The sequence below is a fragment of the Kogia breviceps genome, chromosome 12 (genome assembly GCF_026419965.1).
Source record: "Kogia breviceps isolate mKogBre1 chromosome 12, mKogBre1 haplotype 1, whole genome shotgun sequence".
Taxonomy (NCBI): Eukaryota; Metazoa; Chordata; class Mammalia; order Artiodactyla; family Physeteridae; genus Kogia; species Kogia breviceps.
In genome coordinates, this window is record NC_081321.1 from 66,876,508 (window position 1) to 66,893,635 (window position 17,128).

The 17,128-nt window shown below is 33.8% G+C and overlaps 1 protein-coding gene across 21 annotated transcripts in view; it reads right to left on the bottom strand.

Annotated features, from left to right (window-relative positions):
* Window positions 1–17,128, bottom strand: part of PPFIA2 (PTPRF interacting protein alpha 2) — a 437,715-nt gene that overhangs the window by 93,793 nt on the left and 326,794 nt on the right. For 12 of the 21 annotated variants that reach the window (XM_059081639.2, XM_059081638.2, XM_067009805.1 and 9 more), the window contains 6 exons: window positions 13,200–13,346; window positions 11,984–12,118; window positions 6,302–6,385; window positions 5,913–6,044; window positions 4,297–4,359; window positions 339–430 (listed from right to left, as the gene is read on the bottom strand). In XM_059081639.2, the coding sequence (XP_058937622.1) occupies window positions 339–430; window positions 4,297–4,359; window positions 5,913–6,044; window positions 6,302–6,385; window positions 11,984–12,118; window positions 13,200–13,346 (653 nt within the window). Of the gene's footprint in view, window positions 1–338; window positions 431–4,296; window positions 4,360–5,912; window positions 6,045–6,301; window positions 6,386–6,812; window positions 6,900–11,983; window positions 12,119–13,199; window positions 13,347–17,128 lie in introns of all 21 variants that reach the window. The other 9 variants (XM_067009799.1, XM_067009814.1, XM_067009803.1 and 6 more) reach the window with 1 other exon arrangement.

Genomic DNA, 17,128 nt, shown 5'->3' on the forward strand with positions numbered 1-17,128 from the left:
GTAGAGAAAATGACTCTTCCTGGAAAGAGATGTAATCTCTCTATATATTGTTCCACTTCTCCATTTATAATTTATAATATATAAGAAGACATAGTTCTATATATATTAAATACAAAATACAAAAGGTAATAATTTATACTTTTATTGCATATTTGAGGGAAGAATTACTAAATTAGAGAATTATTTTTGAGTGTAGAAACTGTAAGTCAGTAAAGGATCAAAATAGGGCAATACCCACTGAGAAACAGGAGGTACTTATTTATTTTACTTGAGGAGATATGAAACCATAAGGAAATTCATATTGATTATTGGTGAAAACGCTTTTTATTTAATGTTACCTTGATATTGTGGGTTCAATTAAAGAGCCAGTTCTCATTTTCAACTGGTCAAGTTCAGATCTCAGCTTTTCAATTTCTTCTGCTAATCTTTCCTAAAAGTCAAAGAGGCGTTACTCAGATGATATGCATATGCCAATAGTACCCCAAGCTTAACAACATTTTAAAAATGGAAAAAATGATTAACATATTTTTATTACATATTGTTAGACATGACAGCAAAAAATGCCTGATTTTCTCCTTGAAATAAAAATATGACAGCAGAAATCAATAAAATTTTATCTACATTCCCTAACATTCACTGATGCTACATTGTTCTAAACATATGGGAGAACTAAGGTCATGACCAGCTATGTATACATCACTTCAAAATCTTAGTAGAAGGTATAGCAGTTTAAAAAATAAAGAAAAGGTATTATTTCTACAGTAAGTAAAGGAATTCTACCATCCTATAATTGTCGAAGGACACATGGGTGAAAGAGAAGGAAGATTAAATTAAAAGCATGAGAAAAAAATTATCACTTGATATGAGTTAAAATTATTAGCTCGATATTGGAACAATAATTTATGCATCTGATAATTTTCTCAGATTGGCATTAACAGTTTCAGTCTGCAAATTTATGAAGATGAGGGTGATCTTATAGCCCTTAATTAAAGACTCATGTAAGGACTTAATTTTGTTTTTGTGATTATAAATTTTATAACATTATAAATGTGTCCTTCCAGATTTTCTATTGCTGTTATTCTTCCCCCTCCATGTGGCCAATGCTGGACATTTTACTGGACTCATACTTCTTTTCTCAACACAATTTTTTGTCAGTGTGGCCTTTGCAATGTTTCTCTTATCTGCTCTTTTTAAAATTCTTTCTACCACCATCCTACATTACACACATTTTTACCTTTTTCCTGAATTATTTTACCAGCTTCCACGATGTATTGCTACCTTCAATCTCTTTCCCACACATTCCTCTGCTAGATGTATCATTTTTAAAAACACGTTTGATCAAATAAAATCTTTGTTTATAATTATTTCATAGTTTCTTATTGCATTTATTAATTCATTTATTATTTCCACAAATATGCATTGACCACCTCTTGTGTGCTAGGCCCTAAGATATAGCAGTGAACTAACAAATTTCTTTCCCTCATGTAATTTACAGTCTAGTAGAAAAAACAGTAAACAATTTGGATTTATAGGATGTTGGTAGGAAGGAGAAAATAGGAGAATAATGGAAGGGCTCTCCAATAAAGTGATATTTTAGCAAAGACCTAGAGAAAGGGAGGGAGTTAAAATATACATTAAGAAAAGGAATGGCAGATAGAAGAAATGGCAGGTGCAAATGCCTCTTAGGGGGACTATTTTGGTGAGGGAGAGGATAAGATGGCCATTGTGACTAGATTGGAGAGATTAAGGAGAGAGACAAATGGAATGGATTTAGAAAATCATGCTTACAGAGTTTGGTAGGGTAGACCTGAAAGCCTTGCAAACCATTTTTAAAGTGTTTGACTTTTACTCTGAGTGAGATAGGAAATGATTGGGGGATTTCTGAGCAGAGAAGTGACCTGATCATTCTGATGGGTGTGAAATGGACTGATAAATGGGATTGGGAAGTAGAGAAGATAAAAAATATTATGTTCTTCCAAAAACAGGCAAGAGAATTATGGCTTGGACAACAATGGTGTTAGAGAATGGCAAGGATATTGGTTGTATTTTGAAGATAGAATTAAGAGAATTTGCTATGGACTGGCTATGGGGTGTGTGATAAAGAAAGAGGTCAAGAACAGCTCCAAAGTTTTTCGCCTGCGTAGTTAAGAGAAAGAAGTTGTGATTTACTGACAAGACTGCTGCTGGTGGTGATTAGGTTAGGCGGTGGTGGTGTTTGGTTGGGGGATTACTTGTTAAGACTGAGATGACCATGTGTCCGAATAGAGATACTGGGTTGACTCTTGAATATATGCACTCCCTCAGGGAAGAGGAAGTATAGTAGGTGATCTAAATTCGCAAATTCTCAATTTACAGATGGTATTTAAATCCATGAACTCACCAGGGACCGAACATAGAGAAGAAATCCAAGGACAGTCTTAGGACCTTCAAATTTTAGAGATCAAAATAATGAAGAGAAACATGAAAAGAAGAGGTTGAGTAAATGAAGGATATTTACTAATAATGGACTGTGAGTTAAAGATAATCGAGTGAAAATTTGAGGAGTTATAGGAGATGTGGTTAGATGAGGAAATGTGCTCAGCTGTATGGAATGATATTCAGAAATGAGGTATGACCTGGGATTTGCTACCTCTAGTGATTGATATGAACAGGAATGCAAAGCATGGAATGATTAGTATTGTGGGTTGCCTGGGCAGACTTTTGGAGCTACAGGCTTGGGTAGGAGGTTGGGGAGTGGGTTCTGGGGATCCTGCCAGAAGCACACAGACCTTTGGATAACATAACATTCCATAACAGGATTAAGTCCTGAATTCACAATCTGTTTACACCCTAGTTCTTTAAACACATACCAGTCACAGCAAACTTCTGGTGATTCAGCAAATCAACCATCTTTGTTTTCTCTGTGCTATTGCTTAGTTATCGTCTTCTTTCCTACCCTTCTTTATTTGTTAAGATCAAATGTGCCTTCAAGAGCCTGATGAAATGTTATCTTCTTCACTGTAGACTTTCTGAACTACTTCAGAAAGAATTAGATGCTATCTTCTAGACACCATATTGTATTGCTCTAATACACCTATTTTTCGGGGCTTAGGGGTGTGTATGTCCTGACTGTGGGACTAAATAGATATTTTTAAAATTAACATCATAATATGTAGAATTCAATACAGTTAAATGTACAATTGTTCTTTCTTATCTTTATTCTCTCATCTTTTCCAATACCTTCCAAATGACATACTGTTGCCAGATCTCCTTCCCTTCTGTCCTTCCTTCCCTCCCTTCCTCCCTCTCTTCCTGCCTTCCTTCCATTACTCCCTCTCTCCCTCCTTTCTCTGTTTCCATTCCTTCCATCTTTTGTTTAATATACATCTATAAGTCACTTCTTAAGTTAGTGATTTTATATTATTTCATTTACTGATGCTGAACAAAATGAAATAAGACAAAATTGCTAACAAGAATTTTACATGTTAAGGAAGGAGGAAAACACATTAGCAATTACAGCTTTTAACATTTTATAATCTGGTCCTTATCTGCCTAGTCTATCACATATCCTACAATAAGAATAACTGATTCCATCCAAACTGTTATGTCCATTATTATTTAAGATATCAAACTCACTACTCACCTCCTCCCCACTCTAAGCACTTGCAATCATGGCATAGGCGCTGTATTTGAAAGCCTTGCAAAACAGTCCTATCTTTCCTTAAAGCATTCTGAAGCCTTCTTTATAGCAGCAATGTATATTGATCTCTCCTACCTGTAGTTCTTACTATCTTTCATTCATTTGACACTTGGCATCTGTGACGCTACAACTCATTGCTTTGTGTTTTCTCTCCTCAATTAGACTTTTCAGGTACTTTAGAACAAAGTGCATGTTTGCAAATATAACAGCACAATTTTATGCACAGTAGGTATGTAATACATTTCTGCTAAAATAATATCTCAAACTAGAGACAAATCAGTGCATACATTTTTATCCCATTTATATAAAGCATGAAAAAAGTCAAAACCATTTTTTTTTCTGTTAGAAGTCAAGATAGTGATTATCCTTTAGGATAAGAGTAGTGATTATATACTAACTAAGTGGGGCTTCCAGGATGTTGATTTTCGGTGTGTTTGGTTTGTAAAAATTCATCAAGCTCTCCCTATATATGTACACTTTTCCGTATGTATAACATAAAAGTTAAAATATTTTTAAAAGATAGCATCCTAAAATTATTTACTATCAAATTTATTTTATAACAAAATATTCACCAATGTGAAATAGAAAAGTGGGCAAAATGTAAGCTTCCATAATACCTTATCATGTAAAGATTCTTCCAGATTCTTTCTGAAAGTTTCTGATTCTTGAATTAAAACATTCTACAGAAAAGAAAAAAAAAAACCAGATAAATAATAAATAAAACAGAAAATAATTAAATGTGTAGATTAATTTTTTATCACTCAAGAATCTTCTTTGATTCCTTCCTTGGTACATATATTTTTTTGTTTCCATGGAAACCAAGTTTCAATGGAATCTTTAAACAAGACACCTTAACATTTTTAGAAATACATAATTTAAATAGGAAATGTCATTTTGTAACACTTGGATTGACAAATAAGATAAATATTAACTTTTAAGCTATTTCTGACTGCCTCTTCCCAGTCTTTTTAAAATTTGAAATAATTAAGTTACTTTTCAAATGAGAAAAAGTGAATAAAAAGCAAAGTATTAGCCAAAGCTATCATAGAGAAGAATTCAGATAAACTCATTTTTACTACCCGAAGAACAAGAAATTGTAAGATCAGATTTTTCTAAAAGTTCAATTTCTGGATCTTTATTTCAAAGACAGAATTAACAATTTCTAATAATGTTTAAATTATTAGATAAATAAAAATAAAATATTAGCTTTTTAAAAAACTAATGTTACATATCATGATGTGGAAATAACTTGCACCATAGATTTGAAAAATATCCTTCTCATAAAAGTATTACTGTTGTAAAAGCTTTATGCTTTTCTTACAGTATTACAAAGCATGATTTAAAATAATGTATTCTTTTCAAATTTATAGAGTTAAATTAAAATAAGAGTGTGGTTATTGGCATGCATTTGGTGCTGAATGGGAAGAAGGCATGCCTTATGACTTCTTAATGGGTAAATTATCAAACCACTTTAACATTTCATTGAAACATTTTTCCTATTTTGGTTTATTGTATGGAGCAGGGGAAAATGTCTAGCTTAAGTAGCGATTGGCATTCAATCTATATTTCCAAAATGACTTCTCCACCTAGGTTTTAGTCCCTACCTTTTTTTATACTCTGGAATTGGCAACCAGCTCACTAGCTTTTGCTGGTCAGGTAGTCACCAACTATTAATTGCACATATTAACTGTGAATGAAATTGTAGATTGTACAGAAACACTTTTTTGGAAACAATGCAGCTGAAAGTTTTGCATTTCTAAACTCTGTGGTGGGACTGACACTAGTGCTATTGGTGATATAAACTCACTCACATTTTGGCTTTTAGACTAGCAGTAGATTCAGTTACTTGAAACATTTGTATGGTTCAAAGCAAGCCTCCCCACACACTCCAAAATACTAATTTTTGTCTTACTCTTCTTTTTCGCATACCACGTGAAAGACAAATGAAATATTTTCATCACAAAAGTGCAACACGTTTTAATACCTTTGTCTTATATGATCATGCTAATATGTAAGATTTATATACCACGTAACATTTTTTATTCATTTAAAAATTGATCTTACATATTTTTACAGAAACTATTTTTTCACTTTTAAGAATATATCAGGCTTCTTTTTAAATTAAGGAAAGTAAATGGATCATCTGAACAATGCAATTATTGTAGCAGAGTGTAAAATAAACATGATCATAAGAACATAGCTGATAATCATGTGATTCTACTGGTCCTTTTACCTTCTCTTCTAGAGCAGCCATTCGTTCCTTTAAGTGTAGCTGTAAGCGTTCATTGGATTCAGTCAGAAGTCTATCCACAGTATCGGATAATCTTTTGTTGTGCTCCTCATTCATTTTCTCTCTTTGCCTAGCCTTACATTCACAAAATAAATAAATTTAACATAAAAATCACTTAAAAATATTTGGGTTTGTTTGTATTTTTTCTAGTTTTAAAGCTGGATTTAATTTTATGTCTGTTTTGATTAAATTGGCAGAAACGTTTTTTAATGCACAGGGCATATTCATATGATTTAAAATATAACCTATAATCGAGAAAGACATTCAGTTCTTATATGTAGACTATAAATCCATAAATTGATGCTTGAGAGGGATGGTCTTAAAATACATACTCTTTGAAGTTCTTGATTTTTCTCTTCAAGTTGACCTTCTAGATGCCTCATACGTTCTTCAATGTTTCCATGTCTTTCTTCAGCCTGTTAAGAAATATGAAGAATGCACCTGACATGTAAGATATGGTTAACACTTTTCCTCTAAATAAACTGAAATAAAATGTAAAGCAAGCTACTACCAACCGCAAATGTAGTTTTCAAAAAATAAACTTTTTTTATACAGGCAGCTGAACAGCATTGCTTGAAATGTGTCAGCTACAAAGGCCTGTTACATCCAAGCATCAGCAAAACATTGGAGTTATTTATGAGCAATGAAATCAGCCAAATGTAACATGCAGACTGTGCATGGTTTGAACACAAACCTGCCATTGTCCAATCTTAAGCTCCTGAAGCACTGAACTGCACAGATGGTCGATTATCAATAAATAAAAGTAACATAATTTTTACAAATGAAAAGAAAAACTTAGATGAATTCTATTTAGCAATAGAAAGTAAAGTCCAGTAGGACTACCTTCCTACGTATGGAGATCATTTCTTGTAGTTTAGCTTCCATAACATATTGATAATCATCAGATGAGGTAGAAGAGGTTGGATCAGACTAACGAGTCAAGGAAAAGGAGAGGGACAAAATTGAAAAATCAGAACTAAAGGCACTGACACTGAACAGAACATAGCACAGAATGCTTAAAAGAAAAATGTGACAGCAAATTTAATACTTTAATAGAATTTTATGTGGAAAGAACTATACTGATATCTGGTGAACATGATGAAGTTGATGGTTATAAGTGAAAAATAATGATATGTTCAAATAAAAAGCTACCAATCTAAGGTATGGAAGGTTAGTGATGGCTGGCAATGAAAGACCACTACAGAATGAATTAAAGCAACTCTGAAAGAGTCATGTAATAATTGGAATTATGGGAAACCAAACACTAGAATATGTCTCTGATAGATTGTTAAAAGTTTTATATTTTGGTTTGTTTGTTTGTTTATCATATTACTTAAAAATAACGGAAACAAAGTACCTCAATATTGAGGAGTAGGCCAAGGCAATGAATCAGGTGAAATAAATGTGGAACAAAATTTATTATAAACCCAGCTCTCTAGAAATCAGAGAAAAAGCTAAGCCACGGGGTTAATTATTATAAGTGTTCTCCAATTCAAGCAGGATTGAGTTTCCTCAGAAGCACTGGCAAAATTGCAAAATGACTTCTGGTCTCTGAATACACACTATGGCTGTAGGTGTAGAACCTCAGCGCCTATTCTTAGACATAGCCTTAATTCGACATTTTAAATGAAAATGATTAAAAGTCTTCAAATAAAGTGACAATAATGCTGTGAGGACAAGAAAACTTATTGTGAATTCTCCTGAATGATAATAGGGACCACTCTAAAACTGATTCTGCATTGATTTGTTGCTATGGAAACAAAATAGTACCCTAAAGTGAATAGGCAGCACAGTGCCTTTTGTGAGCTAATGTTTGCCCAGTGCCAAGGTTAGTTACATGTCTTGGAGGTGAATGTCAGGTTACCACAGATGCAGAGTGTTCAACACATGTGACATTGCTGATAGCTGAATTGTATTAGTATGTTATGCACAGATTACATGTAAAGTTACATCAACATCTTAATCATAATTAGAAGTCAATAATCGCAACAGCCAAAGTACCCTATGTCAGGATAACAAAATTTAACCTCCAGAACATATTCTATTACATTTTATAAGTTTATTCTAAAACAGTGAAACTTACTTTATGCAAATATAGGACTATATATAAATATATCATGCAGTACCTGAAAAGAAATAGTAACCTATTCATGTATTGGTTCATATGCATATGTACTATTTTATGCAACAAATTCCAACTTAATCTATAAAATAAACATTTAACATTTAACTGCTGTGCTCATGAAAATAATAACATTTACATTTTGAAAGATTTTCCTTCTGATATTATTTCATAAATTGGGAAAATAATGAAGAAATAACAAATAACCAATTTCTCTCCCCAAATTTCCAACCAGAAGCAACACAGAATGTTACCATAGTCTTCAAATGCCACAAAATGATTTTATAATATTTTTAAAAATTTATAATTCAACTAAGAATACAGTAAATGGATCAAAATATTGCTGAAATTGTATATTTTAAATTCTTAAACATATCTGTAATCTCTCAAAAGTTTTAACAAGCAGTTAATGTTAAGACAATTAATCTGGTGACTGATTCAAGGTAGTCAAGGCATGAACATTTCAATTTACAAAATTGTTTATTCAAATATACAAGTAAGTCAGTAGATCTTTCAAAGGTCCTTAAACTTCTAGCTGTTTCCATCTTAAACACACCAAACTGAAAACACACCAAACATTGTGAAAATTCACTTCAGAGATTAAACGAGAATTCTGTCATGTTTAAATCACTGTTATTGTTGATACTTTTTATTGGTACTAAAAATGAATGAAATACCTTATGGAATTCAAGATGAATTATGTCCTTGCTGAGGAATATGCATTTTAATTAAAGAAGTAAACATCATAAATCATAAGACTGGGATCCCAAAATGTTTATTATTTAATTGTATATACACTCACCAAAGCCAAATTTTAAATTTTATCCCTAGCCATTATTGAATACTTCTGACTTTCTAAAAGGCTCAAATGAGCTTTAGCTACCTATTTTTACACACACACACAACCACACTGGCAGAAAAAAAGATACTCTTATCAACCAAAGAATAAATTCAGAAATCATCTCTAAATAAACACTGGGTCAATTTGCAACCACTCTTGATTTATGTTCACCTTAACCTTATGAAGACTGCAATTTAAGCAACTGGTGTAAATACTATAGTCACATAAGAACAATCTGCTACTTTTTGACTCCTTGATGGGATATAGGGCTTATCTTGGTTTCACTCTTTAATGTGACAAGGCAATTTTCACACGAGCTAAAGTTTTAGAAGAAAACTTAACAGTTTTCTTTTATAGGCAGAAATAGTTTTGAGAAGAATGTGAATATATTTGGAAATGGAGAAGCAACCAAATTTAAAGAGAGGAGGGCCAAAGAGAAGAAAACAATAGTGGCAGATAATAAAAGTAGAAAAAATACTTATAGGCCAATTAAAATATATGAGGGATTATTAACTATCAAAATATAATTAACTATCAAAATATAGGAGAGGGAGCCTAGGTTTAAACTAAGCATAAATCATAAATTAGTGAGAAGTCAAAAACATTATGAAGTAGAAAAGACTGGAGATAAATAGTAAGATATTGAAAACAAATTGGAATTGAAATAATGAATAACTAAAACCGGTTCTAGAGACAGTCCCTAAAGGTCTTGAGAACAGAGATAAGAAAATGGTCAAAAATCATTTTAGCCATAAAGCTTGGAAGAGCAAATGAAAGATTGATCTTCAAATGTTAGAAAAGGGTTACAAGCACAGGGAGTACACTGAAAATAAAATCTCAGCACCAGAGGCGTGTGAATAATGAATTAAATATGGCGATAATCTAAAAACTGTATATCTGAAATAATGTTGATACAGAGCCAGTCAGGAGAGAAAGCAGTAAAAAGGACAAGCAGAGTGAATTCTAACATTTTCATACTTTTTTTTTTTTTTTTTTTTTTTTGCTGTACGCGGGCCTCTCACTGCTGTGGCCTCTCCTGTTGCAGAGCATAGGCTCTGGACGCGCAGGCCCAGCGGCCATGGCTCACGGGCCCAGCCGCTCCGCGGCATGTGGGATCTTCCCAGACTGGGGCACAAACCCATGTCCCCTGCATCGGCAGGCGGACTCTCAACCACTGCGCCACCAAGGAAGCCCTTTCATACTTCTTAAGAGAGATAAAACTGCTGAAAACTGAGGAAATCAAAAGGGTCTATTCCCTTTTAATTCCCTTTCTATTCCCTTTTAATTCCCTTTCTATTCCCTTTTAATTCCAGATGAAGTGGAATTTTAGCAATATATTATCAGGTAGGAGTGAACTGAGGAAATTATTTGGGGTGCATAAATGAATATATGTATCAACTACGACCTCAATAAAATAAAATAGAGGGCAAAACAGATGAGACACCTATTTTAAGTTTTTTTTTTTTACATTCTAAATTAAGGATTCTTAGGAATATTTAAAGCCTCATATGTCAAGTATTATATTTTAAATTATGCTTTATTTTCAATCCATCAGATGTTAATTTGGGGCAAATTTTGCTGAATTTTAAATTGCGTTTTTGGGGGAGAGATTCCTGACTTCCTTGTATTTTACTTACGACACTATTGATGATTATTTTACACTAAAATATTACAAAAGTTACTTTTATTATTTAGCCACTTGCCTAACTCCCCCTAAAATAGTTCAGTTCAATAAGATAACTCTATAAAAGTTCTTTATATTCCTCAGATGAAAAGCCTAAGTATACATATCTTAATTCATATTATAGTAATTTTAAATGTGTTTGCAAGAAAAAATAGCATACTACTACTACTACTATGTTCGCACCTTTTATATAATTTCAATAATATTTCTAAAATTAAATACATTTATTTTAGAAATCACACATTTTTGAAATTTCCAGAGTGGTTTATGGCATGGTCTGTGACTATGGAAGGATCCAGATTGTATCACCCTAATCAGACTAAAGTTTCATTCAGCTAGTTAGTCCAATACTTTACAACCAACTATACCAATACTTTCTGCTTTGTCAACTGTTTGTCTTTTCACAACCTGTTTAACTACCCTATTTTAACTAATAGGCATCAGTTTACTCTTCCTCTTTAATTATTTACTTTTCCAAAAGTAACTATACGTGTCTACTTTTATTTTGCTGCATCAATTGTTTTGGATAATCCCTAATGCCAGAATTTATAACTTGCAGTTCATATATCTATCTGACCCGTTTACTGCAGTGGTGTGGAAAACAGCACATGGTAATGACCGTGTGAACATTTAAAATGTGTGTACATTTTTGTATTGATATTAAAAGTCAAACATGCTTTTAGTGACAAAATCTGTACTTTTATTCTAGCGACGTGACTTTCAAGCAATGCCATTCCATTTGACTGTGAAAGGTAAGAATAGTCATTTTAGCATTAAAATGGTTGCTAAATTCTAAAATATGCATATAATTGCAGAATGTAATGTCCATAACATAGCAGTTAATTTTGAACATTCTTCAGAATATTATTGATTTGAATTGGTTCAGAAGAAATTACAACTATTAAAATCACTTTCTGACTATTTAATGGCCTTAGACTTCTACAAATCTAATGTCTAACTTCTAACAAACTTTTTCATACCATAGTCAGAAAGGAATCAACTGCTTATTATATCTCCTACATTTCTAATACCGTACAACTTATGTTGAGCTTACTAAATTATTATGTCTCATGTATATCCATATGTGCAAATATAACCATGGAAAATTAACTCTAAGGATGTGATATTTTGTTTTTGTTAATGTTTAAATAGGCAAAGGAATCATCACATCATATATTTCAGTCATTCATTTCAACATAAATAAGATATGTATAACATAAAAATTCATCTAAATAACAGACCAATAGAGTAAAGATTAAATAAACTTAATCTTCATAAAGCCTAAAGAATATCTTTATATATTCCATTTTGATTACTAGTCATTTCTATAAGTATATCTAGGTTGACCAATTGTTTTATTGCAGTACCTTTGTCAGGGCTGCAATTCTCTGAGCCAGTTCAGCCTCTACTTCAGGTAAGGTCTCAGCTTTTCTCATAGTTTGCTGCAACTTTTGCTCAGCTAGCTCAAGACGCTCTTGTAACTGTCTGTTCTTCTCTTCCATCTGAAATAGGGACGAAAAAAGAGACACTTAAATTGTCACAGTTAGGATAGCAAACACCAGTCACCAGGGGCTGTGGGCTTCAAGCCACTCTTCTAGAGTTAAAATAAGCTACTACTACCATACCTACTGTGCAAAGAGATTATTGTTCTCATGTTTTCATATATTACTTATCCATATTCCTTAACAAATTCAGCACATTAAAAAACAAAACCTTTTACTGACGTCCGCAAAAAGAAAAGAAGTTAATAGTGAGTATTAACTTGAACAAATGGAATACAACTTAGTACTAAGACTTCAGATACATCGTAATAGCAACATACTGAAAATCGTAACATTAGCTGGAGTAGGAGAGGAAATGTAGCATAATGATTGAGAGTCCAGGCTCTAGAGATGAAGTTGGCAGACTTCTCCTGTGAAGGCCAGATGGTAATTATTTTAGGCTTTGTGTATCATAAAGTCTCTGTTCCAACTATTCAATTTTACTGTTGTAGCACAAAAGCAGTCATAGACAATGATTAAATGAATGGGTATGGCTATGTTTCAATAAAACTTTATTTATAAAACAGAGCCATAGTTTTGGCACATGGGCCATAGTTTGCCCACTCCTTCTCTAGAGCCGAATAGACCTAGGTTTCCATTATTGACTCTGCAATTACCATATGTGTGACCTTAGGAGAGCATTCATGTCTCTGAACCTTAGTTTCCTCAGTATAATAATTGTACTTACTTTACTCCTCAGTATAATAATTGTATAATGATTATTATACTTTACAGTATAATAATTGTATTTACAGGTGGTGGTTGGATTTAAGTGAGGTAATACATTGAGGTAATACATGTAAACTGTTTAGCACAGTTTCTGGTTCATGTCTAGATCCAAAGTAAATAGTCATTATTTTTATTATTATTAAGATAGATTTCTAGATTACACACTGAAAATCACATCTGTTTAGTTAGCTTCGTTATAAGTTTTAGAGAATGATTGATTACCAAGGAATACCATATATTATTTACTCCATGTTTTGTGAGAATGGTGAGAACACACACAGACCAGAACAAAACCAAGACAGAGATACTGAACCTGCCGTAGGATGGCCTCTTTATTTGCTAACTCATTTTCTAGTTTGTCATTCATGTCATGTATGGAGGTAGATTCTCTCTGAGCACTGAGGTAACGCTTCTCAAGGGTCGTGATTCTTTCTTCCATATCTTCTTTCTGTGCCATGGCCTACAATTAAAATAATTTAAAAAATCAGATTCTTAGTTTATATATTGTCTTATTATTTAAATTAAATAGTGAGATATAAAAGAAACTATTGCTTTCTTGAGGTAAATATTCATTCCTTTCTTTTCATTAAGGGGATGCAAAATTTCATGTGAGTTTTCTCAACTTATCTGTCAGAATTCTTCTTATGTCTTGGGTTAGCAAAAAGCTTTCTCTCTCTGAGAATGCAATGGAGTACATTTTAAAACTCCTTACTGTAGAATTGGTATTCTTAGAAAAGAAGTGGCAGAAAAATTAGTTCATTACACAGTAGAAATAAGTATAATTATGCGTAGAGTTGCAAACTATAAAATTGGTAAAATGGTGGCTATAGTTCCAAATTGCAAAGAGATTTTCAAAGAAGGATAATAAATATCATCAGTATCCTTATTATCATGTATAAGTAAGAATAGCTCAGTGGTTAAAAGAGAAGGCAAAAATGAAAAAAAAAGTAAATTTGAATCACACTCACAAATGAATTGACGAATTTACTTTGGAACTTAACCATTTCCCTTGTTTAATTGGAATATGATATATTCCAATTAAAAAGAATTTAGAGAACTCAATGAACACAAATCTCTAGGGGAAAATCAGTTATTGGTGCAAATGAAGTGATAATTTTAAATACTATATTAATAATATAATATTAACTATTATATTAAGCAATAATTTTAAAACATATAATTCATAGATAATGTGGAAATGATTTTATCTTCCTAATAGCTTACATGGGAATTTATTAGTAGATAGATAACTACATTTTTGAGATATTGGGAAAAATCAGCTGCAGAAGTGAGCAACTTGGGTCTGGTGTGGTTTTCTGATAATTTGGGAAGCTCCTTGGCATAAGGAGCCTGACACTGAGGAGACGGTGGTGTTTTCCATGTATTACCATCCAGGTTTCTTTGCCCACTTGTTCCTAAGCAGTCTCTTTGTTACTCTCCTACAAGATCCAGAGTCAATCCTGCCATATGCACAGAACAGATAAATTCCCTTCTAATTTTCCAAAAGAAATAGAAGACCTTAAATGGACAGTCCTTCAGCTTCCTGATCTTCCCTCACCACCATCTGGAAATTTAACTACATCCACACAAATCCTTAAACTCTATCTTTCAGTTTAGAACAGGTGTTCCACTTTCCCTCAAAGTTCAGTCATTATCTGTATTCTGGGTTTTATGCCTTTTCTACTTCAGGGATCTTGGCCACTTTTTCTCCTGAATTTTCAAGGTGCTAGTAGAGGTAAATCCCATAACAATAGCTAGAAGAATGAAACAAGCTTATAAAAAATTTGGTACAGATCAGAGGTAGAGAGCAGAGGAAACAGAGATGATTCAAAGAAAATAAAAATAAGAATGATAAATTATCTGCATGACCATTGTACACAATCTGAATTGAAATTATGAAACCAAACTGTTGGAGTGGGTGGGAAGACTTATCATAGCTTTAAAAATAAGTAAGCAAATTTATTTATCAGGTAATTAATTAAATCCTAGAAAAACAGAAAGCCATACAAAAGGAAATATTATCATTGAAAATGACTACTAGGATCATTTGTGGAATTATTTACATAATCATAATAATGGTAACACTGAATGTGATTTTGGGATGATTATAGTGGGAGGATGGGTGTAAGAGAAAGGAAGGGAAAGAATAAGAGAGTTAAAATCCTCATATAATATAAGAGCAAGACATAGGATAAGTTTAAATAAGAGAAAATACCAGAAGTAATGGCTAAAAGGGTTGAAATTAAGAATTTCAGGGACTATCCACACCTCCCCTCCCAGGAGCCTGTGCAGCCCGCCACTGCCAGGGTCCCCTGATCCCCAGGAGAATGCACAGCGTGCATCAGGCTGGTGCAATGTCATGCTGGCCTCTGCTGCCGCAGGCTCGCCCCATATCCATACCCCTCCCTCCCCCTGGCCTGAGTGAGCCAGAGCCCCCAAATCAGCAGATTCGTAGACCTGCCCACTAGAAAGACAGGATCCAGGCTCATCCACCAGAACACAGGCACTAGTCCCCTCCAACAGGAAGCCTACACAACCCACTGAACCAACCTTAGCCACTGGGGACAGACACCCAAACCAATGGTAACTACGAACCTGCAGCCTGCGAAAAGGAGACCCCAAACACAATAAGATAAGCAAAATGAGAACACAGAAAAACACACAGCAGATGAAGGAGCAAGGTAAAAACCCACCAGACCTAACAAATGAAGAGGAAATAGGCAGTCTACCTGAAAAACAATTCAGAATAATGATAGTAAAGATGATTCAAAATCTTGGAAATAGAATAGAGAAAATGCAAGAAACATTTAACAAGGACCTGGAAGAAGTAAAGAGCAAACAAACAGTGATTAACAACACAATAAATGAAATTAAAAATTCTCTAGAAGGGATCAATAGCAGAATAACTGAGGCAGAAGAATGGATAAGTGAAATGGAAGATAAAATAGTGGAAATAACTACTACAGAGTGGAATAAAGAAAAAAGAATGAGGGGCTTCCCTGGTGGCGCAGTGGTTGAGAGTCTGCCTGCTGATGCAGGGGACGCGGGTTCGTGCCCCGGTCCGGGAGGATCCCACATGCCGCAGAGCGGCTGGGCCCGTGAGCCATGGCCGCTGAGCCTGCGCGTCCGGAGCCTGTGCTCTGCTACGGGAGAGGCCACGACAGTGAGAGGCCCACGTAAGGCAAGAAAAAAGAATGAAAAGAATTGAAGACAGTCTGAGAAAACTATGGGTCAACATTAAATGCACCAACATTCAAATTATAGGGGTCCCAGAAGAAAAAGAAAAAGAAAGGGACTGAGAAAATATTTGAAGAGATTATAGTTGAAAATTTCCCTAATATGGGAAAGGAAACAGTAAATCAAGTCCAGGAAGCACAGAGAGTCCCATACAGGATAAATCCAAGGAGAAACACGCCAAGACACATATTAATCAAACTATCAAAAATTAAGTGCAAAGAAAACATATTAAAAGCAGCAAGGGAAAAACAACAAATAACACACAAGGGAATCCCCACAATGTTAACAGCTGATCTTTCAGCGAAACTCTGTAAGCCAGAAGGGAGTGGCAGGACATATTTAAAGTGATGAAGGAGAAAAACCTACAACCAAGATTACTCTACACAGCAAGGATCTCATTCAGATTTGATGGAGAAATTAAAACCTTTACAGAAAACCAAAAGCTGAGAGAGTTCAGCATCACCAAACCAGCTTTACAACAAATGCTAAAGGAACTTCTCTAGGCTACAAACACAAGAGAAGGAAAAGACATACAATAACAACCCAAAACAATTAAGAAAATGGGAATAGGAACATACATATTGATAATTACCTTAATGTAAATGGATTAAATGCTCCCAGCAAAAGACACAGACTGGCTGAATGGATACAAAAACAAGACCCATATATATGCTGTCTACAAGAGACCCACTTCAGACCTAGGAACACATACAGACTGAAAGTGAGGGGATGGAAAAAGATATTCCATGCAAATGGAAATCAAAAGAAAGCTGGAGTAGCAATTCTCATATCAAACAAAATAGACTTTAAAATAAAGACTATTACAAGAGACAAAGAAGGACACTAAATAGTGATCAAGGGATCGATCCAAGAAGAAGATATAACAATTGTAAATATTTATGCACCCAACATAGGAGCACCTCAATACATAAGGCGAATACTAACAGCCATAAAAGGGGAAATTGACAGTAACACAATCATAGTAGGGGACTTTAACACCCCACT